Source organism: Arvicola amphibius, chromosome 1, assembly GCF_903992535.2.
Source record: "Arvicola amphibius chromosome 1, mArvAmp1.2, whole genome shotgun sequence".
Taxonomy (NCBI): domain Eukaryota; kingdom Metazoa; phylum Chordata; class Mammalia; order Rodentia; family Cricetidae; genus Arvicola; species Arvicola amphibius.
Genome location: NC_052047.1, coordinates 426,759 through 448,341, shown reverse-complemented (window position 1 = coordinate 448,341; position 21,583 = coordinate 426,759). Strand labels below are relative to the sequence as shown.

General features: G+C 44.2%; 1 protein-coding gene across 2 annotated transcripts in view; it reads left to right on the top strand.

Moving 5' to 3' along the window:
- Pcgf3 (polycomb group ring finger 3) overlaps positions 1–21,583 on the top strand; it is a 43,922-nt gene that overhangs the window by 7,871 nt on the left and 14,468 nt on the right. For both annotated transcript variants that reach the window (XM_038346894.1, XM_038346895.1), the window contains exons 2-8: positions 3,139–3,178; positions 3,443–3,583; positions 4,793–4,910; positions 6,051–6,147; positions 9,188–9,243; positions 15,922–16,029; positions 17,031–17,119. In XM_038346894.1, the coding sequence (XP_038202822.1) occupies positions 4,802–4,910; positions 6,051–6,147; positions 9,188–9,243; positions 15,922–16,029; positions 17,031–17,119 (459 nt within the window). In that variant the 5' untranslated portion in view covers positions 3,139–3,178; positions 3,443–3,583; positions 4,793–4,801. The remainder of the gene's footprint in view (positions 1–3,138; positions 3,179–3,442; positions 3,584–4,792; positions 4,911–6,050; positions 6,148–9,187; positions 9,244–15,921; positions 16,030–17,030; positions 17,120–21,583) is intronic.

Sequence of the window (21,583 nt, the reverse complement as noted above, 5' to 3'; positions counted from 1 at the left end):
TATAGATATGTGTGTCTTAGTTCATAATCGAGCCACATATCGTAATCTTGAATTAGTAGAGGTAATAAATACCCCTGACCTCCTACTCAGCATCTGAACATGGCACCACATACTATTTTGAATGTTAGCATTTCCTGGAGGGGTCGTGGGTGAGTTTGATCTGGTGTCACCCCACCACTAGGAGTATGTCCGTCATTTGTTTTAAATCGTAAGATACTCTTTTCTTCAGTTTGTTGTGTAGAAGGGACTCCAGGCCTTTCTGAGACCTGTGGGCCACCCTTGCTGGCCCACCCAGATATGTTCTTTGTGGGCAACTTTCTTCTACATGGGGCCCTGTATGGCCAGGAGCGCCCCTTTCCTGACTGCCGAGGAGCAGCTGCTGTGTGGGACCCTAGCTGGTGGGCATTCCAGTCACCTCCAACTAGACTTCCGTGTGTGGAATTGGAGTGGTTGAATAATCGTGTTAGTGTCTCCTTCAACGGGGTTAAAAGTATTTCCTCACCGTCTTTTAGGATTTCTAAAAATAATGAGTGGGTGCTTTATAAAATAATTTTTACGTGTCTGTTGGGAGGATCACGTGTTAGTCTACTGTTACCTTTTGTCATAAGTGATGTTTCTCCTTGTATTGTTGCCTACCTATATTCCTGTGATACATCTAACTTGGTCCTGGACGACTCTACCCTTATGTAATGACAGATGAGGGTGGCCAATGCTCTACTTAGGGTAAGGTAGGTCTGTTAGCTTTCTTCCAAATCTCGCCTTGCTAGAGTTCGGTGTATGGCTAGTAGTTTAAGTGAATTAGTGGGGCTGGAGAAATAGCTAAGTAGTTAGGAGCACTCACTGTCTGCTCTTCCCGAGATCCTGGGTTCAATTCCCAGCACCTACATGGCAGCTCACAACTGTCTGTGACTCCAGTTCTAGGAGAGCCGGCACCCTCACACAGAAATGAATGCAGGCAAAACACCAGTGCATATAAAATTATTTTTAAAAATTAAAGTGAGTTAGAGATCTCTTCTTTAACTGTGCATGATACTGGAATCTGAACTCAGAGCCTTGTACAAGATAGACAAATGCATGTTCTGGTCCCAGATACTTTTACGCCTGAAAGGATGATTTGCTCTGAGTAGACTCACAGACCCAGAGTTTTATTTTATTTTATTTTATCTATTTTTTTTAATCTTTTGGGCTTTTGAAACCAGGTTTCTCCGTGTAGACCTGATTGCCCTGGAACTCGCTCTATAGACCAGGTTGATCTTGAATTCAGAGATCCACCTGCCTTTGCCTCCCAAATGCTGGGATTAAAGGTGTGTTCCACTTCTGCCCAGCGACCCATGAAAAAGATTTTGTGACTACTTATTCAACTCTTATAATAGAGAATATTTTGAGTTTCCTTCACTACTCTCAATTCAGGTTTTTACTACCACCACCACCCCCTGCTGGGAATTTATCCATTTCACACAAACTTCATTTTAAAAAAATTATGCATGCTAAGTAGTGGTGGTGCACGCCTTTAATCCCAGCACTCGGGGAGGCCGAGGCGAGGCAGGCGGGCCTCTGTGAGTTCAAGGTCAGCCTGGTCAACTAGAGCTAGTTCCTGGACAGCCTCTAAAGCTACAGAGAAACCCTGTCTCAAAACAAACAAACAAAAAACAAACAAAAAAAGCTACAGAGAAACCCTGTCTCAAAACAAACAAACAAAAAAAGCCAGAAGTGGTGGCACACACCTTTAATGATCCCAGCACTGGAGTTAAGTACAATTAGAAAGCTGTGTTTTAGTGGTTTATACTTATAAGGCCAACACTTGAGAGGCTGAAGCAAGAGAATCACTGTAACTTTGAGGTAAGCCTGGGGTCTATAGGGAATTTTAGGCCAGCCAAGGCTACATAGTGGAACCCTAATGCCACACTCTGGTTCTTTTATTACAGGAGCTGCCAAGTTTCAAGGGACAGCAATTTTATATGGTCAGTGACCTCCATACTAGGCAGGGACTAGTTTAAGACAGGCCTGGCCTTGAGCTGTCTCCACCTCTTCCTCTCAATGCTTCCTCCCTTGGTTTACCTGATGGGACACACTCACTCTCTTCTACCTTTTCAGGTCTCTTCTTCCTTTTGTACAAGCTTCCTGGGTTGATTAGTTAATAAATGTAGTTGTGTAGTAGCTAAGAATGTACACTTGTTCTCCCTGAGGACCCACGTTCCCTTCTTAGTACACATAACAAGCAGTTCACAGCAGCCTGAAACTTCAGCTTCTGGGGATCCAATTCCCTCTTCTGGCCTCTGCAAGACACCCGTACACACATTACAGACACACACACAGACACACGCTTGCATGTACACATAAATAAAAGCTTTAAAAACGTGAAGTTCTGGAAAATTTTTAAAGGTGAAGTTATCTGAGTTGCATTTAAGAATAAGTTTGTTTCAGGACATGTTAGGGTACACCGTCTCCAGGTTCTACGTAATCAGTCCTTAAACTACAAATACCTGAAGCTCTGGAACTGTTCCAGTGAAGATTTCAGGCCCCTTTCCAAGCCCTTCACCAACAATACCTGTTCCTACATGGAAAGACACAGCCAGGCTCCCAGGAGCCTTCAAAGCACCTCAGTCAAGAAGCAGACGGCCTACAGATTCTTGGGAGGCCTCAGACTACTCTACCAGGATCTCTCTAGCTGCTGCTCATCTCCACATCCTGGTATGAATACCTGGCTCACTGGCTGCAGCCCACTGAACCTGACCATGGTACAATGCCCACATGGGCCCAGGGCACATTCACTCAGAGAGACAATGACTTAGTCTAGGTGTGAGTATGTGAAAATCGCAGGCTTCAAGTGTAGTGAACAACAAAGTATTGCTCATTGCCTTCCTGCAGTTTCTCAGGTCACCCCCAAAGTCCACTGTCACGTGGAGCTTCCACAGATACCCTGCCTCTTGGGCCTCCAAGCAAGTAGTGTATATCTGCTCTGGATTGGGCACGGCTCAGGAACTCTGGAAGGTGACTCCTCATAGCAGAGCCACCTTTTTTACCATCATTCTCACTTAAAGCAAGTAAATGAACAGACATGTTTAACAAAATGGTACTTGAGGGTAGAGGGCGAGACAAGATCCTCTCATGGTGACACCCATCTCTGCTTCTCCACAGACTTCACAATGTAGCCCCGATTCCAGGCTATCATTCACAGGTAAGCACAGCCGAAGCTGATTTTCCTTTCTGACTGACTGTGGCTCAATATGGTGACCACCTCATATTTCCCTGAAGTTTGGTCTCTAGCAGTGTCTCTGGAGTTGTTTGTGGTTCTTGATTGTCTCCCAGCATTTCTAGTGTGCCCTGTCCGTGGTTTAATATGTAGGGCGTAGCTGAGATGTAGTAGAGTCTAAGGTGGGATCGTGTACAGGACTGGCTGGCATCAGTGTGCTTGGAATTAACAGTGCTGTTTTTGTGCTAGAAAATGGAAAAGGAACAAGGGACAGAAGGAAGGTGCAGAAGCCCGCCGGAACTCAGAGTAAGGAGGGATCACCACATCCACTTGGTGGCCTGAAGCCTCCATGCCACCGGGTGAGGAAGGACTCACAGACATCCAGAGGAGGTGAGGTCTGGGTTCTGTCTGAAGAGTGGGGAGTTTGGCTCTTCTTATACTCTGCATGCTGACTCTCTGGAGTACCATTACTTCAGGGTGGGGTAGGTATATAGTATTGATCAGTCAGTTGCCTAGGAGAGGTGCACAGCTAGAAATGATCCAGATGGACTAGGGCTGTGTGGCCATGCTCAGCCCTGAGTATAGTGTCTAAAAGGCATTGAGGTGGTCGTACTATGCTAAGGGGCAGTTGGTGAGTCTGGAGCTCAGCAGGGTCTAAGTGACGACTTGGTATGGGAGTATTCCCTCTCATAAAAAGTACAAAGGGTGAGGGTAGCTAAATTCCTGAGGTGGGTTTGTACCTAGATACCAGCTATGATGTTGAAAAGCCATATGACAGATTCAGGTCAAAGTGGCTGGTGATTAAGTTGGATCCATAGGACCTAATCTAGCTTTTTTCTGTTTTGTTTTGTTTTTCAAGACAAGGTTTCTTTGTAGCTTTGGAGCCTGTCCTGGAATTAGCTTTGTAGACCCAGGCTGACCTTGAACTCACAGAGACACGCCTGCCTCTGCCTCCCTAGTACTGGGATTAAAGGCGTGCTGGCACCACCACCTCCTGGTAGACTCTGTCTTTCTGCTAGACAGGATAGTGGCTAGTGGCAGTTCTTTGAGTTGAGGTTCAGACTCCATTTACCACTGAGGCCTAAGGTGGGTCATTATTCAATAGATCAGATGAGAAGAGATGGGCCAGATGTCCAAGAGAAAGGATGGGGTGGGCTCCTACACTTGCTATGTCTATGAGTAGAGGAAAGGCAAGCTGGGATGGAAAGAGATACCTGGTGTATTAGTCAGTTCAGACTGTGATGTAGCTACTCTACCATGACTATCTTCCAATAGAAAGCCCAAGAATTCAGTAGTTTTTCAGTCCATGATGTTGGATATCTTAACTGGTCTTCAGTATACACTAGAATCCCAAAGAAGTGGGCGCCATTGCCAGTGAAGGGATGGACTTGCTGACAAGACCAGGCAAACAGAGAAAGCAAACTTCCTTCTTCCATATCCTTTTTTGGCCTAGATTACAATGGATCTTCCTATTCTAATTAAGAAAAAAATTCCTCACAGGAATTTTATTCAGCTGCTTGAGTTTTAGTTAATTCCAGATGTAGTCAAGTTGAAACCTAGATGAGTCATCACAGTTACTTCAGTGCCTTTCTCTTGCAGAAGCCAAAGATGTTGACCAGGAAGATTAAACTCTGGGACATAAACGCCCACATCACTTGCCGCCTGTGTAGCGGCTACCTCATTGATGCAACTACAGTGACTGAGTGTTTGCACACGTGTGAGTACAGCCAGTCTTTCTCTGATCCAGCACATTCCTTAGAACTTTAGCCTGGCACAGGGCACAGGGCCAGGAGAAGAACAGAGATCTCGAGGGGTGGTTGGAAAACTTACCTTGAACTAGTAATGCTGTGGATAACTCCCTGGAGGGAAGTTTCTGTCGGGAAAACTGAACAAAGGAAAACTGCTTTTCTTTTTTTTTGTCTGCCAGATTGGCCACTGGTGTAGTGACACTCTTTTCTAGCAGGGAGGTGTTTGTTGTAATAGTCAAGCACCTGTGGAATTTCAGGGGTTAGTGTGGTGCCTGTTGCCTGTTACTCATTCTGCTTGTCAGGTCTGGTTGTGTGCAGGCTAGGGTTTTTTTTGTTATTTTAATTATTTTTTGATATTTATGTCTATGAGTGTTTAGCCTGTGTGTTTGTATGTGAGCTACATGCTTGCAATACCAGCAGAGAGAGAAGAAGGCATTGGATCCTGTGGAACTTGAGTTGCAGACAGTTCACCATGTAGATGCTAGAAACTGAACCTAGGTCTTCTGCAAGAGCACCAAGTGCTCCTAACCGCTGAGCCATTTCTCCAGCCTCCCTTAAGTTTTTTTTTTTTTTTTAAATTTTTTTGTCTCTCTGGAAGGTGGATATTCTATGTGGATCACCTAGAGACATGACTGCTGCACAAAATAGTGACCAACGCGTATGACCTCCGTCTTGTACATTTTGCGTTTTGAAAATGTTTTCTACTTTTAAAGAACTTGAAGCTAAGATTAATTGTATTGTTAGAAATTGGTGGTACAATTTGTGTTAGGCAGTTTCACTGAATTTTACATAGTTTTGTTATAAAAGACACTTTTGTCATCTCTTAGGCCAAACTGCAGATTTTTAAATATTAGTTATATTCTCATGATCTTGCCACATAGTGGCTTAGGCAACCATTCCTTGGTGTTTCTAGTTAGTTCCTAGGCCAGGAGCGTATAACAGGTGGTACCTGTGCAGTGCAGCCCAAAAGCAGATTCTCTTCAGAAGTCGGGAGCTATGTAGAGGAGGTCACTTATGCAAGTACCTTCTTAGCCCTCTTGGAGTTGGCTGGGCGTGGTACCAGCTAGCACCTCTCTTCTGGGTTGCTGTCATCCTCTCCCTTTGGATAGTTTGCAGGAGCTGCCTGGTGAAATATCTGGAGGAGAATAATACCTGCCCCACTTGCAGGATCGTGATCCATCAGAGCCACCCACTACAGTATATCGGGTGAGTAACAACGTGGGCTAGTGCTCCCTGGCCGTGATGTCCATCTGTATGGTAGTGGCCACCTTGTTCTTGGCCCCCAGATACTACATTGCAGGTGACCAGAGCCATACCAGTATCTAGTAGCACCTGTTCTGGAGGGACCATGAGAACAATTGGAATCTTATAAGTTTTCTTATACTGACAGTTTGAAGTAGAAGAGACCCCAGACCTGTCTTTCTTTAGAGTAGTAATTTGCCCCTGGGCTAGAACTTTTTCCGAGAAGCAAGGGCCTATAAATTTCAGAGGTCACTCTGGAGAAAATTAAGTCACAGATACACTTGGCATGAGGGAATCAGGAGATGAACCGAGAGGAAGAGGTGTTTTTCACTTTAAAGTTGTACAGCATGTCACAGTCGTAGCTCACAGTCATGTTACAGGTGGAGCAGTAGCAGTTGAGTTGTCTGACCCTGGAAGCCTCCAGACGTCCAGACAGCATTACTGATGCCCCTGTTTCTATCCCACCCTGAGATGAGAGTTGTTTTCTGTGTACCTAACTTCAGTGCCATATCATCTATTCTTAGAATCTCTGGAGGAGACCTCCTGGTCTATGTGTCCTATGTGGTGGACGTATGGAAATGTCTAGCAGTTCTTGTTGTTAATTACTGTCCTGAGTCCTTTACAGTGTCTCATGTGTGGAGTGGGTGGGGGACATCTGATTTAAGGAACTTCTGTCCAAATTCCCATTGACTCTTGAACCAAGTTTCTATCCTATACAGGACCAAACCCTGTATAGTGATAGGTTTTTGGTTTTGTCACTGTGGTGGCTCTAAGCACATCCCAACCCACTCGCTGCCATAGTTATCCCTAAGCTCGGTGCCGTCTCATACGTCTCCTCACTGTTGGGCTTCCTTGTGATGCCACCTGTCGCAGGGCTCTGTTCTGCTTTTGCTGTCCTCATGTGATGGCACAAGCTGTGTCACCTGCTCTCTCTCTGGGGTGCAGTTCTGTGGAGCTCAGAGACAGGTTCCCTACTTGAACTACTGCTGACAAGAATGGTAGGGGGGGTGTCCCTGGGACTTGGAGTGGAGGCTGGGGGACACTGCTGCCCTCTTTAGGGTTGCTGGAGTTTGCAGTGGGAGGCAGAGCACTAAAGAGCTATCATGGGCAGGTCTCTCATGGAAGCTTAGATTGTCATGCAAACAAAAAAAGAGATACAGGGCTGGAGCCCAGCAGTGGACCAGGTGTTGAATAAGTAAAGGAGCAGGGAGGTATCTAGGCTTGAGTGTTGTGACTCACAGTATGAGCTAGGTAGCAGCTATTGCCTGCCATAAACCCTTGACCTCTAAGAAGTTCTCTCTCTCTTTGGCTTAACTGACACAGGGTTTTATGTAGCCTTGAACTTCTGACCCTCCTGCTTCTACTTCCCAAGAACTGAGTTTATAAGTATATTCTACCACACTTCATTTTACAGTGCTAGGGATCAAACCCAGAGCTTTGTAAATGCAAGGTAAGCGCTTGATACAATTGAGCTGTATCCCCAACTCTCTTGGTGCCTCTCTCACTGGCAGTGTCTGGGTTCCATTTGAAACTGTCTAGGATGATACTTCTGCTGGTGCCGTCCTCTGCCCATGATTTGGTTTCATCTACCCCCACCTCTTGTCTGATTCTCTACTTACAGGGGCAAGGAGAGGAAGCCTGTGGGCCCTATGGTGTTATGTTGAAGGGGTTTTCTTGGCTTCAGCATTTGTGTTTCAAGATTTAGGGTGGAAAGATGTGTAACCAGGACTAGCAGGGTAGAGACCTTTGTAGAGAGTGTTGAATATGCCGCTGTGAACCTGGTGTGTGAGCATGTTCACTTTAAAGAAACAGCTCCATTTTGAGAACCTTCCATCCAAAAAGTAGTCTATGCTATGTTTCCAACTTGCCCCCTTGCTAGGCCTCCAAGTTAGACAAAGACTGGCATCGTATCAACTCTGGCTTCTAATTCACTCAGCATGGTTGTGATCTGTGAGCTCTAGCAGAAGCTACATGGTGTAGTAACAGATGTTAAGGGCATCAAATGCATGGAGGGCCCTGCCTTAGTTTGCGTTTCTGTTGCTGTGATAAAACACTAACCAAAGCCAACCCAGGAATATTTAGCTTATTCTTGTAGGTAACGATTCGGTAACAGTTCACCCCTGTTCCTGTGAGAATTCCTCATGGCCTGCTCAACCTGCCTTCCCATACAGTCTTGGCCCACCTTCTCAGGGTGACATTCACACAGTGGGCTGGGCTCTCCTATATCAATCACTAATTAAGACCCGACCCCCCCCCCTGCCCACAGGCCCCATCTGGTGGCGGGAACTCCTCAATTGAGGTTCTCTCTTCCCTGGTGACTCCAGTTTGTGCCAAGTTGGCAAAACCCAATCTACAAAGTCTAAATTTGCACCTGAGTGCATGCATCCTGGTCTAGGTAGTGGAAAGGAGGCTTGGGCTCTGTGTGACCTTTCAGTGTACAGTTGGGCCTCGTAGCCAAGAGCTTCCAAAGCATAGAAGTTGGTTCGTGCAGTGAGTGCTGGTCTACAGCATTGAGGTGGCTACAGTTGCACTAGAACTTGTCCATGAGTAGCCACTGAGCGGAGCCCAGATTGGCTAGATTCCTGTGCATTTGTTGGAGTGTAATCATTGGCCAGTTATTGGATTCATATAGGTTTATACAATAAGGATTGGAGGTTAAAATGGCTTTGAAAATTAAGAAATTCTCTCTCTTTATTCAAGAAAAGAAATTACTTGACGTTATTATATTTTAAAAATATTAAAAAAAGCAAACTACTAAAGATAAAGTAGCTCTTCACCTTCATGTTTGCCCGTGTTCAGAAAGTTGAGCTTAGCCCTTTGTCCAGCAGGGTGGAGGCACTGTCCCCAGGGTGACCTTCTCATTCCAGGTACCTGAAACCTAAAGTAGATGATGCCTCAATTCAAGTCCTAGGTAACTTTTAGAAAGTTGTTAAATAGAAGATGCAAATAATTACAGCATTTACATTGGTAATGTAAATTACCCACTGCCTGTTCTCTTTTGCAGTCATGACAGAACCATGCAGGACATTGTTTACAAGCTGGTACCAGGCCTCCAGGAAGGTGAGTTGAGCTCTTGTACCCAGGACCCTTTCTAAGTACCATCCCCGTTTGTCTGTTCTTAGTTCCAGATTCTCCATTGTCTTCCTGTGATCAGTAGGCTGATGTGGGAGAGTCTTCTGTTTATGTTGATTTCATTGGTTAATACAGAAACTGCCTGGCTTATTTGATTGGCCAGCCCTTAGGTGGGCGGAGTAGACAGAACAGAATGCTGGGAAGGGAAGTTAATAAATCGCCATGCCTCGTCTCTCTGGGGCAGACTGCCGTGCCTCTCTTCAGGGAGAGAGACGCGATGGAGCCAGCCACCAGGTCAGACATGCTGAATCTTCCCCGGTAAGACACCACTCGTGGTGTTACACAGATTATTAGATATGGGTTAGTCAAGATGTGAGTAAGAGGCTGGAGCTAATGGGCCAGGCAGTATTTAAAAGAATACAATTTCCGTGTAATTATTTCGGGTAAAGCTAGCCAGGCGGCTGGGATGAAAAACAGGCCTGCCTGCAGCTCCTCACTACAGTAGGCTGTGTTAGTTTTGGGAAACAGTAACACCTCAAGATAAAATGCTGAGGTCTTCATAAGCATTTGCAATAGAATTTTATAAGTATGTAGCCAAGTACGTGAAGATCTCTGTATGCTGTGATCACTGATTTTTGTTTGTTAATTTGTATCCTGCTACTTTGTTGAAAGTGTAGGAGTTTCCAGGAAGAATTTTTAAGGTCAGTTATGTATTCAGTGGTATCATCTGCAGATAAAAATACTTTGACTTCTTCCTGTTTGTAACCCCTTAATCTCTTTCATTTGTCTTACTTTTCTAGCTAAGACTTCTGGTACTGTATTGAATAGATATGGAGAGAGTGGATAACCTTGTCTTGTTCTGATTTTAGTGAAAATGTTTTGAGTTTCACTCTGTTTAGGTTGGTGTTGGCTGTGAACTCATTGTAAATCGCCTCTATTGGGTTGAGCTATGTCCCTTGTATCCCTAGTCAGCACAGGACTTTTACATGAAAGGGTGTTGGATTTTGTCTAAAGCCTTCTCTGCATCTAATGAGATAATTGTGTGGTTTTGCACTGGACCATCCCTGCATCTTTGGGATGAGGCCTACTTGATTATGGTAGATGATCTTTTTGATAAGTTCTCAAATTTGGGTTACAAGTAGTTTATTTATAAATTTTACATGTTCTTATGGGGAGTAGATTTGTTCCTTCTGTTACAATTTTATGGAGTAATTTGAGGAGTAGTGCATTAATTCTTCCTTGAAAGACTGGTAGAATTCTGTGCTAAAACTATTTGGTTCTGGGTGCTGGTGCTGGTGGTGGTGGTGGTGCTGCTGCTGCTGCTTCCTCTTCCTCTTCCTCCTCCTCCTCCTCCTCCTCCTCCTCCTCCTCCTCCTCCTCCTCCTCCTCCTCTTCTTCTTCTTCTTCTTCTTTTGTTGGGAGACTTAATGATTGCTTCTATTTCACTAGGGGTTATAGGTCTGTTTAATTTGCTTATCTGATCTTGAGTCAACTTTAGTAGATGGTATTAACTGAGAAAATTACCCATTTCTTTTAAATTTTCTGATTTGGTTGAGTACAAATTTTTAAAGTATATCCTATGATTCTCTGCATTTCCTTGGTGCCTTTTGTTTTGTCCCACTTTTCATATCTAATTCTAGTCATTTCTCTCTCTGCCTTTTAGTTAATTTGGGTTTGTGAATCTTTTGATTTTTTTTCAAGGAGCCAACTTTGTTTCATTAATTTCTTTTCTATTTTATTGATTTGAGCCCAGAGTTTGATTATTTCTTTTCATCTGTTCCTTTTATGTATTATTCCTTGTTTTTGTTCTAGCATTATGCCTGTATCATGTACCCCCCAGAGACCACCAGAAGTCCAGGTTCTTGCAGAGAACCTTTATTGCAAGCCCGAGCTTGGGCTCACCATTCCTTCTGACACAGCAATTGGACCAGTTAGAGCATTGTGCTCAGCTATGGCAGGGTTTATAAAGAGTAAAGGATGGGGGAGGGGAGGGAAATTCTAGATTCAGATTGGGCAGGAATGAGGTAACAAGTTTTGTCAAGCAGTAATTGGTACTGGCATTGCTGCAAGGAAATTGGCCGTCTATATACAGATTATGTAAGCTGTTCTTAATGTTCTGGAGCAGCTAGTACTTGTTGTCTCAATTCTGATTGGTCCCCCCCAGGGTACAGTCTGTTGCTTTTCCTGGTTATTGTAAGGGTGAAGCCTAATCCCAGTATCGTTAGTCTACAGCATATCATGGCTGCACTAATGTTAAATTAAGCCTCTTAACTAGAGCTTTCAAGTGTGCCATTAAATTAGTAATATGAGGGCTCTCCAATTTGGGGGGGTTCGTTTGAGTTTTTGTTTGTTTGTTTGATATAGGGTTTCTTTATGTAGCCCTGGTTATCCTGGAACTAGCTCAGTAGACCAGGCTGGCCTCTGCCTCCCGAGTGCTGGGACTAAAGGTGTGCGCCCGCCACCACTGCCTGTCTCAGTTCTTAATATATCACTTAGTGTTATGAACTTACCTCTTACAATAGCCTTCATTGTGTCCCATAAATTTGGTATGTCGTATTTTCATTCAATTTTAAAATGTTTTTTATTTCTGCTGGGTAGTGGTGGTGCACGCCTTTAATCCCAGCACTCAGGAGGCAGAGACTGGCGGATCTCTGTGAGTTGGAGGTCATCCTGGGCTACAAAGTAAGTTCTAAGACAGACTCCAAAACTACACAGAGAAACCCTGTCTCCAAAAACCAAAAAAAAAAAAGTTTTTAATTTCTATCTTGGCTCATTTTTCATTCAGTAGTGAGTTGTTCAGTTTCCATGAGTTTATACACTTTCTGTTGTTGATACCCAGCTTTAGTCTGTGGTGGTCTGGTAGGATGCAGAGTGCTACTTCAGTTTTCTTATAGCTGCTGAAACTTGCTTGTGTCCAAGTGTGTGGTCAATTTTAGAGCTTCTGAGAAGCTATGTTCCTTTGTGTTTGGGTGAAATGTTCTGTAAATATCTGTTAAATCTATTTAGTTCGCGATACTAGTTAGCGCCAGCATGTCTCTGTTTAATTTTTGTCTGGATGACCTGTCTGTTGGTGAGAGTGGGGTATTGAAGTCACTCACTCTCACTGTGAGGGCCAATATGTGATTTTAACTGGGACTAGCAGACACACCTAATTCAGGTCAACTCAGTGGCAGAGTGTTTTATTGGGAATAGTTGTAGAGTCTCAGATGCCATTCTGCTTTTAAATTCCAAGAGAATCCTGTGCTTTGCTTTGCTTGTTTGAGTATGTGGGTATTACATGATTTACAGTCTATCTTCATTATAACTCCCATCATGGTGCATCTCCTTGCATCTCCCTGCCACATGCACTATTGCAGTGGCTGCATAAGATTCCTTGGGGTAAGTGACCCTACTCTTGTCCCATGAGGCACCTGTTGGATTTACTTTGCCTGTTGATTCTCAACGGTGCTGAAATAGTCACAGCTTCTATAGGGATGCTATTGAGCAGAGGAGATAACATGAACCTTAGAACAAATGTAACTGGCTCAGCTCCAATGTTGGTCATGCGGCTCTTAATTCTCCAGTGTTCCAAATAAGACTTGCTTACAGGTTGACTTGCCTACCTTTTGTTAGATTACTAACAGAATTTTTTGTGTTGTTGACTAAATTTAATGTAATATTTTTATATATATATATATAGCCAGAAAATTACAATTTCTGTATCGGTTTGCTTGTTTGTTTTGGTGGGCTTTTGTTTGTTTGTTTGTACGTAGGGTCTAACTAGCTCTAGCTTGCCTTGAACTCACTGGGATCCACCTGTGTTTTCCTGTCAAGTGCTGGGATTAGTGGGCTTGTGTTTCTGTATCTGTATATACCTGACATTGGCCATGTTACACTGTTTGTGTGTTTCTGTATCTGTATATACCTGACATTGGCCATGTTACACTGTTTGTGTGTTTCTGTGACAAACACCCTAGAGAACTAGTTCTGTCCTGCTATTTTAGGGTTTAAGTCTATGGTCATCTGGTTCTTAGTTGTGGGCCATGGTGAAGCAGAAGAATGTCACGGTGAAAGGGAACGGCAGAACAAAGTTGCTCACCTTATGGCGGCCAGGAAGCAGGAGCAAACAGGTAATAAGGACTAGGAGCTCCTAGTCAGAAGCCTGTCAAGGGGCCTACTTCCTACAGCTGGGCTCTGCCTTTACACCTCCCAGTAATGCAGTCGGATCACCCACTGGAGTCAGTTCTCAACTTATCCAGTCACCTCCCAAGAGCCCCAGCGTTGGCAACTTTAAAAAAAGACATTTCAGTGTCAAACCACACAGGGGGTATTATTATTTTTATCCTTTTTTATTATGCTAGGTGAAAAAATAAGGAAATAGGCAGTAAACGTGGTGATAGATTCTGAGTTATTTCTGTCTTTGGTGACTTCCTTATCATTGATCTCTGGGCCTTTGGTATTGAGGTCACAACTCTTTGTGAGGCCTCTTTGGGTGACTTCCCTTTGTCAAAACTGTTCCATGCTCTGGTTTCAGGGCTGCCTTTCATATAGTTGTGTATGGGAACTGCTCTTCATTTGTTTACTTTATATGTACATGTGGCGATGCATGCATTCCTTGATGTATGTGCTGTGGTTGGATACAGAAGTCAGGGGACAGCTTGTAGCGGTTGGTTCTCTCCCACCATGCGGGTCACAGTTCAAACTCAGATTGTCAGTCTTGGTGACAGGCGTCTTTAACCACTGAACCAACTCTGATACAAAAACATTTCTTGGACTGAGCCCTTCCTTTCCTCCGCTCTAAAATGGCTCCTTTTCTGGCCAGGTACACAGTTTATACATCTTCATATGTGTACAGTCAGGTTTTGCAAAGCATCAGTTCAGGCTGGACATGCCAGCACATGTTCTGGGCTCCCTAGGGGTTCCATGTCTACAGGGAAAGACAAATGTGCAGATGAAAAGTTTAATAAGGCCAGGCATGATGCTGTAGTGATATTTCATTTGTTTTTTAATAAATAAAGCTTGCCTGAAGTCGAGAGAGTAAAGCAGCTGCACTGATCAGCCTACAAACATGCTTTTTAACCCCAGCATTCAGGAGGCAAAAATAGGCTAATCTCTGACTTAGAGGCTAGCCTGGTTTATACAGTGAGTTCCAGGCCAGCCAGTGCTACTTAATGAGACCCTGTCTTAAAAAAAATAAATAAGTAAAAATTTTAAGTTTATTTAAGAAAGCATTTCTTGCAGGGTGGTGGTGGCTCACGCCTTTAATCACAGCACTCAGGAGGCAGAGGCAGGTGGATCTCTGTGAGTTTGAGGCCAGCCTGGTCTACAAGAGCTAGTTCCAAGATAGGCCTCAAAGCTACAGAGAAATCCTGTCTCAGCAAACCAGGGAAAAAAAAAAAAAAAAAAAAAAAAAAAAAAACCAGAAAGCATTTCTTGGTTGACTACATATAAAGTATCTTTTATTGAGTTACTTGTAGATTTTTGGTTTGAACAAATCATTTTAAGTTTCCTTTTCTATCTGTATGTTCTGAGCAGTGGTCAGAATATGATTGCATGTCATTTGAGTTTGAATTTTAGTATCATGCATGGAGCTTTTGCTGAAAGTCAGAAGCAGATTTTATCTCTTGTAATTGATAATTTCCTCTAATCACAAGGAATCAGCCTTGTCTAGTGAATGGGGCTTGTATGCAGAACACTTAAGGACAGACCATGCTGCTTTATTGTATAGTAATCCCCAAAAACACAGTAATCTGAAATGCTGGACAACTTCATGACTGGATGCTTGTCTTTTTGGTTTTTCAAGACAGGGTTTCCCTGTAGTTTCTAGAGCCTGGAACTAGCTCTTGTAGACCAGGCTGGCCTCGAACTCAGAGATCCGCCTGCCTCTGCCTCCCGAGTGCTGGGATTAAAGGCGTGCACCACCACCGCCCTGCTGGATGCTTGTCTTTAAGAATAAACTTTCTCTGTAAGCTGGAGGTTTCTGCTTCCTTTTTTTCTTACATTTCTTTCATGGCCACTGCTGCCTACAGCCAGTTGGGGGCAGTCTTCACCCAGTACAAGACAGACATGGCCACTGGCCACTGTTGTAATCTTTGATGTGACCAAGGGACCTTGGCACACAAACACAGTCTTCAGGATGGGGTTGTCCTGGGTCTGTTCTTGTCTTCAGGTGCATCTACTACCCTCAGCCCGGTGAGAGCTCTTCTGCACTTGATGGCAGCCAGATGGTTGTAGATTGTAACCATCGTGGCTATAGGGACAGTGGGAGCACTAGCGGCCACATTGTTAGTGGTGATGTATGAAGGGTCATCTGAGCCACTTCCTCGGGATCTGTCTCAGTCTGGGGAGTCCCTCAAACTGCTTCCATAGGATCTGTCATGCTCCAGGTGATGAGTGACTCCACACCATCCTAGAGGGCTGAGGAGGGTGTGTTGTCGTCCTGGAGCAGGATGCCTGCAGCTCCAGAGCCTATCTTGCTGCCCCAGTTCTTCCTGCCTGTGTCCCGGTCTCAGTGTTCTCAGATACCTGCAACATGGGGCATCACGGTCCCCATTCCGACCTGTGCTGACTTCCTTACTAGTATCATCCTTCAGACTCATCTAATCTGCAAGTTTGTGACATTAGTGAGCAGTTTTACTATTTAAGTCCTTTCCTATTAAACATTAAAATTGTTTCCATTCTTAATAGCGGAAATGAGGAAACAGAGGGAATTCTATCACAAACTGGGCATGGAGGTACCAGGTGACATCAAGGGGGAGGCGTGCTCAGCAAAACAGCACTTAGATCCCCGCAATGGTGAGTAGCTGCATTAGGCCACAAGCAATTCGGAGGCTTCCTCCCACAGAGCATTTTTTTCTCAAGGCTTAGGTGGTCTTCCCATTTTCTGATTGTTGTTGAAAAGGATCTTCATCAACCCTGGTAGCTGGACATGTGGGTTAGACTTCAACAGATATAGAAAATACCTAGAGGTCATGTGGAAAAAATGGTAGAAAGTGGATATCCTTAAGATTCTAACTTTGCTTGCTTTATGATAAAGAGGTCAAATGCCAGTTGGATTTGAGCAGAAAATTAATTGGTGCTTTTAAAGTCTGTATTTAATAAATTATTCAAATCTTGAGTGCTGGCACTTTGCTGGCGGGACCACTCCAGACCACCCTGTATATGCTGAATAGCCTACGAGTCCCTGTGGGAGCCAGACTAGGTGTGGGCGGGAGTCCATTAGGGTGGGTGGAAGTGGGGCTCCACAGTGCTGAGTGGTCCTGGAGGCTTGTCTCTGCTGTGCTCACCAGTTCTGGTCACTGTCTCCGTCTTCTGAGTCCCTTAAGACATTAGTCTAAATCCACTGAGCCCTCAAGACACATAATCCAAACCTGCCTCACTCAGCTGCAGTCATAGGGCTTCCTACACAGAGTTGCTTAGTTCCTTAGCTGACACGCAGAATGGTTTTAACTGCTATCACTGGGCTCTTTGTATGCGTGCTCTCAGTAGAGTGAATGTCAGCATCATTTTTAATATACTTTGAACTTTTACAAGTATTATAACATTGGATTTCTTAATATGGTTTTTGCTCATCCAAAATGTTTGGAGCCAAAAGTGTTTCAGAATTGGATTTTTTTTCATTTTGCAAAAGTTGCATATAATATTTTAATTCTGCCTTTTTCTACATACAGCCTGTCATATGGGGGTTAAGTATAGAAGTTTACACTTACACCTCAAAAAGTTTTACATACTAGACCTTTTGAATTTTGGATTAGAGATATTTCAACCTGTACAACATTTTCTATTTGTGCTAAAAGGTGAAACCAAAGCAGACGACAGTTCCAATAAAGAGACAGCGGAAGAGAAGCAGGAGGAGGACAACGATTACCACAGGAGTGACGAGCAGGTGACAATGCCTCCTCTGTGAACCCTGGCATCAGTTCATTCCCTTGTGTGCATACTTCAGTGTCTCGTGAAACTGTAACAGGATAAGATATCATAAAGTTTTCCTCCTGTTAATTCCTTAACTTTTCTTTATATTCCTGTTTATTTGTTTCAATAATCAAAGTAATACATGGTGATTGTAGAGCATTTGTTTCAATAATCAAAGTAATACATGGTGATTGTAGAGCATTTCAGACATACAGAATTCACAATCAGATTATGTTTTCTACATCTATGGAAACACTCACTATTGGTGGTTTGGTACCTTCTCTGCTGTGCCCCCAAGGGAAGCGACCCTTCAGCGCGATGAAGGGAAGTGGGTGTGCAATGTTGAGAACTCTCCGTGTCTTATTTGCCACATTATCAGCTGAGAAAACCAGACCAAACAAACAAAAACCATATCAAAACAGAAGTGCCATAGAAGGATCTGATAAAACTCCATATCCTTGTCTACAGAACTTCCTAGTTTGTGAGTTCTAACAGTTTTGATGCTTTTGATAAAGTAGGATCATTGTCTTACTATACAGGAGTAAGGAAATGCCATGACTGAGTGGCTGTCACTGCGTTTGGAGGCCTCTCCCAGGGGCAGGGAAACATGTATGAGATACTTAAGAGGAGCAGATGCTGTATTCCTAGGAAATGCTGTCTTACATAAAACCTGAGACAATCCACTGAAAACAGAATTTTGCACCATGGCTGATTGGATCAGCATGTAATAATCAGTACATGTTGGGAATAGGCAACAAACCAATGCATACTACCATCAAGGATTTTTACATGATTTTCTGGGAAAGAGAGGTCCTTTCCCCAGTCTGACCTTAGACATGATGCCAAAGTCGACAGGAAACAGCCACTCTATGACTTAGTGGGAGATGAATGTGCATCAGTAGTAATGAGATTGCTGCACGTAGTGGGATGATCTTGGCCCTATTAGAAGACACAGTAACATAGTAACTGAATTATGGGCTGGAATGGTGGGATCTTTTTTAACAAATCCATTTCTATAGTTAATGATAGCACCACAGAAATAGGGTGGGTTTGCAGATACATGTGGGATAAGTGTTCTTTCCTGTGGTGAGGGGACCACTCTGACAACCCTTGTGTGCACAAGCAATGCAGTCATCTTGGAGGGGTCCCGGTCTCATCTGCTGTGCTGATTCTGAGCACCAGTAGCAGGTGACAGCAGGTTTCATAAGCCCTGCCCTGTAGGCCGTGTGCCTGCCAGCATTTCTGGAGCAATAGTGTTCCTTGCCTGGACTCAGTCCTATGCTTTTGGAAGCCACTAGTTCTCTAACCCTAGCCCAGGCCTGGACATTGCTTGTGTCCTTTTCCTTTTTATACCAAATATATTACCTGTTTAAGTGTTTCTTAAAGCATATGTAGGGAGTGAATTTTGTTCTTGTTTTTGTAATGGTCTAGCTTTTGGAGCTAAACTCTGTATATTCTTGATCTCACACAGGCTGTGCACTTCCTGGGTGCCGTGGGTACAATCCCTGACACTTATGTGTTGTGCCTTACAACCCTATCTTTTGCAGAAGCATGAAGGCCGTCATCTTACCTTTCTAGATAAGTGTTCTCATGTGTCCACCTGAATGCCCTGCTTGGCTATAGTACTTTCTGCTTCTCTTCATTGATATTTAGAGGATGCTATTTGTGCTGATCTCTGCTTGGAGTTCATGCTCCTCCAGTGTCCAGGTTCTAGTTTACCTTTTGTTGCTATGATAAACAATGTGACTGAAAGCAGCTTGGGGAGGAAGCGATTTGTTTCATTTTTCACTTTATGGTCTATCATCAAGAGAAGCCAAGATAGGACATCGAGGTAGGAACCTGGAGGCAGGAACTAAATCAGAGACCATAGAGAAACACTCTTATTGACTTCCTTTCTATGACTTGTTTATTTAGTTTTCTTTTATAGCTCAGGACCACCTCCTTAGTATAGCAATGTCCACAGTGGGCTGAGCCTACCTCTATCAATCACCAGTTAGCAAAATGCCCCACAGACATTCCCACAGGCCGTTTTGATGTAGGCAGTTCCTGAGTTGAAGTCCCCTCTCTCTAGATGTGTCAAAAAGACAACCAAGCCGGGTGGTGGTGGTGGTGCACACCTTTAATTCCAGCACCCAGGAGGCAGAGGCAGGCAGAGCTCTGTGAGTTTGAGGCCAGCCTGGTCTATAAGAGCTAGTTTCAGGACAGGCTCCAAAGCCACAGAAAAACCTTGTCTAAAACAAAACAAAAAAAAAAAAAACCCAACCAACATTAGCTATAACAAATCTACTTTTTGTCTTTGTCAACTTGGCATATAAACATATCACTACTAAACCATAACCTTTCCTTTTTCATTTGTCCCAGGATTTTGTGTTAATATGAGAATATAAAACATAGTACAACTTTAAAGTGATGAAACTTCTTAAACACTGTGGGACTTATAAGTTCAGTGTCTTGGGGGCTAAAGAGATGGCTCAGTGAATCGCTTTAAAGTTAAAAGTCTTAATTCTGGGCCCCTGTAAAATCAAAGCCGAGTTAAATACATTCTTGCTTCAAAAGGAAAAACCATCATAGTTGCTAGGTGATGGTGGCATATGCCATTAATCCCAGGACTTGGGAGACAAAGACAGACCAGTAGAGACTAGCCTGGTCTACAGAATGAGCTAGGGCTATGCAGAGAAACCCTGTCTGGGACAAAAAAGAAAAGGAAAGGAAAAAAAAAATCAAAAAACAATCAGTTAAGGAAAACCAAAGTCCAGCAGCGTAGCTCCAAAAATCTTGTGGCTCAGTGTCTGACCTCTTGGGTCTTGTGGGTTCCAAAGGGCTTGGGCAGCTCCCCTTCTTTGCCTCTGTCATGCGTAGAACACACAGCTTGTCTCAGATTAGGTTCAGGCCAACTCCCTTCCACATTTGCCTGTCTGTGATGGTCTCCCCGCTGCCCTAGTATCTCCAGCTTGCAGAGGTCTCTACTGCAGCTGAAGCTGCACCTTCATCAGTAGCTCCCTGTCTCTCATCAGGGAGACTCCAGTCCTACATCGCACAGGTTCTCCTCATGACTCTCATTCTCGGGGTTTTCACTGCAGCTGAGGCTGTGCCTTCATTAATGTGCCCCTCACACATTGGTCCCCCACTGGACCATAGCTTCTGTGTGTGATCCCGAGGGAATACTTGGACAATCTCACCTCCATGATGCTGGTCTCTTTCTAAGCACAACTGATATTTTTAGCCCCAGCTAACCATCATCGACAGTCACTTCAGTGGTGCTGATCTCCAGGTAATCACAGCTGTTCCCCAGCTCCAGCTCACGAGGTTACAAATTCTTAATGAAAAACATCATCTAATAGACATGTTAGCTCATGCACTCAGGAGGCAGAGGCAGGTGGGTCTCTGAGTTTGCGGCCAGCCTGGTCTCCCCTCTCCTCCTCTCTCTCCCTCCCTCCCTCATGGAGTCTGAGTTACTCTCGCATTTCCCTCTGAAACTTCACTGGCCGAGCCTTCTCTGTCTATGTTTCTCCCCAGTTATCTTGAACAATGAACTCATGAAGCCCGGAGCACTCAATGAGTTTTCCAGCCCAAAGCTCCAAATTTTCTCCTTTCATCCCATAAAACAGTCTAGGACATTAAAGCCAGGGTCAGCCCATCACAGTATCACTTACTGGTACCAGTTTCTTTCTTAGTTTACTCTCAGTTTCTGTGATAAAACACTGGTCAAAAGAAGTTTGAAAAGGCAAGAATATATTGACTTCCAGGTTACAAGTCCGTCATGAAGGGCAGCCAAAGCAGGAGCTGAAGCCGAGTCCTTAGAGGAGCGCTGCTTGGTGCCTTCCTTTCCTTGGTTTGTTCACCTAGCCTTCTTACACAGCACAGTACAGTTCAGAGGTTACCACCCCTGGTAGACTGGGCCCGCCTCTAGCGATTAACAATACAGGAAATTCCCTGCAGGTGTGCCCGTAGAGCAGATGAAGGAGGTACGTCCTGAGTCGAGGTTCCCCTCTTTCCAGATGTCAGGTTGACAGTCCAGTTGTGCAGAGAGCCCAGGGGAACGACTCTTTGGTACTGATGTGGCTGTCCTTACCTGCAGCCACGTCTTCTCGCCTCCTAACCCTAACCTTAAGCTGTAGCACCTTCATAACTGTCACTCTGCCTGTTCCTCAGATTCCTTGCCTGTGAGATGGTTGGTGCTTATAATATCTTCCCAAGGCTTCTGTGCGGTACAGTTGAAGCGTGTGATACACAATAAAGCACAGACCAGCTAAGGAGAAATTGGTGTTGGCTTCACACTTACTGTCTCTTATTAGTGTGTCCTAGCAGGTGTTTGTCTTGGGAAGCACAGGCTGTGGCCCACATTCCTGGTGAGTGTGCTGTCTCCCAGTCGAGTTCTGTGCTGTGCTGTTTCTCTGCTTTGGTTTCTGACTTTTCAGGCTTTGGTGTTGCCACTTCC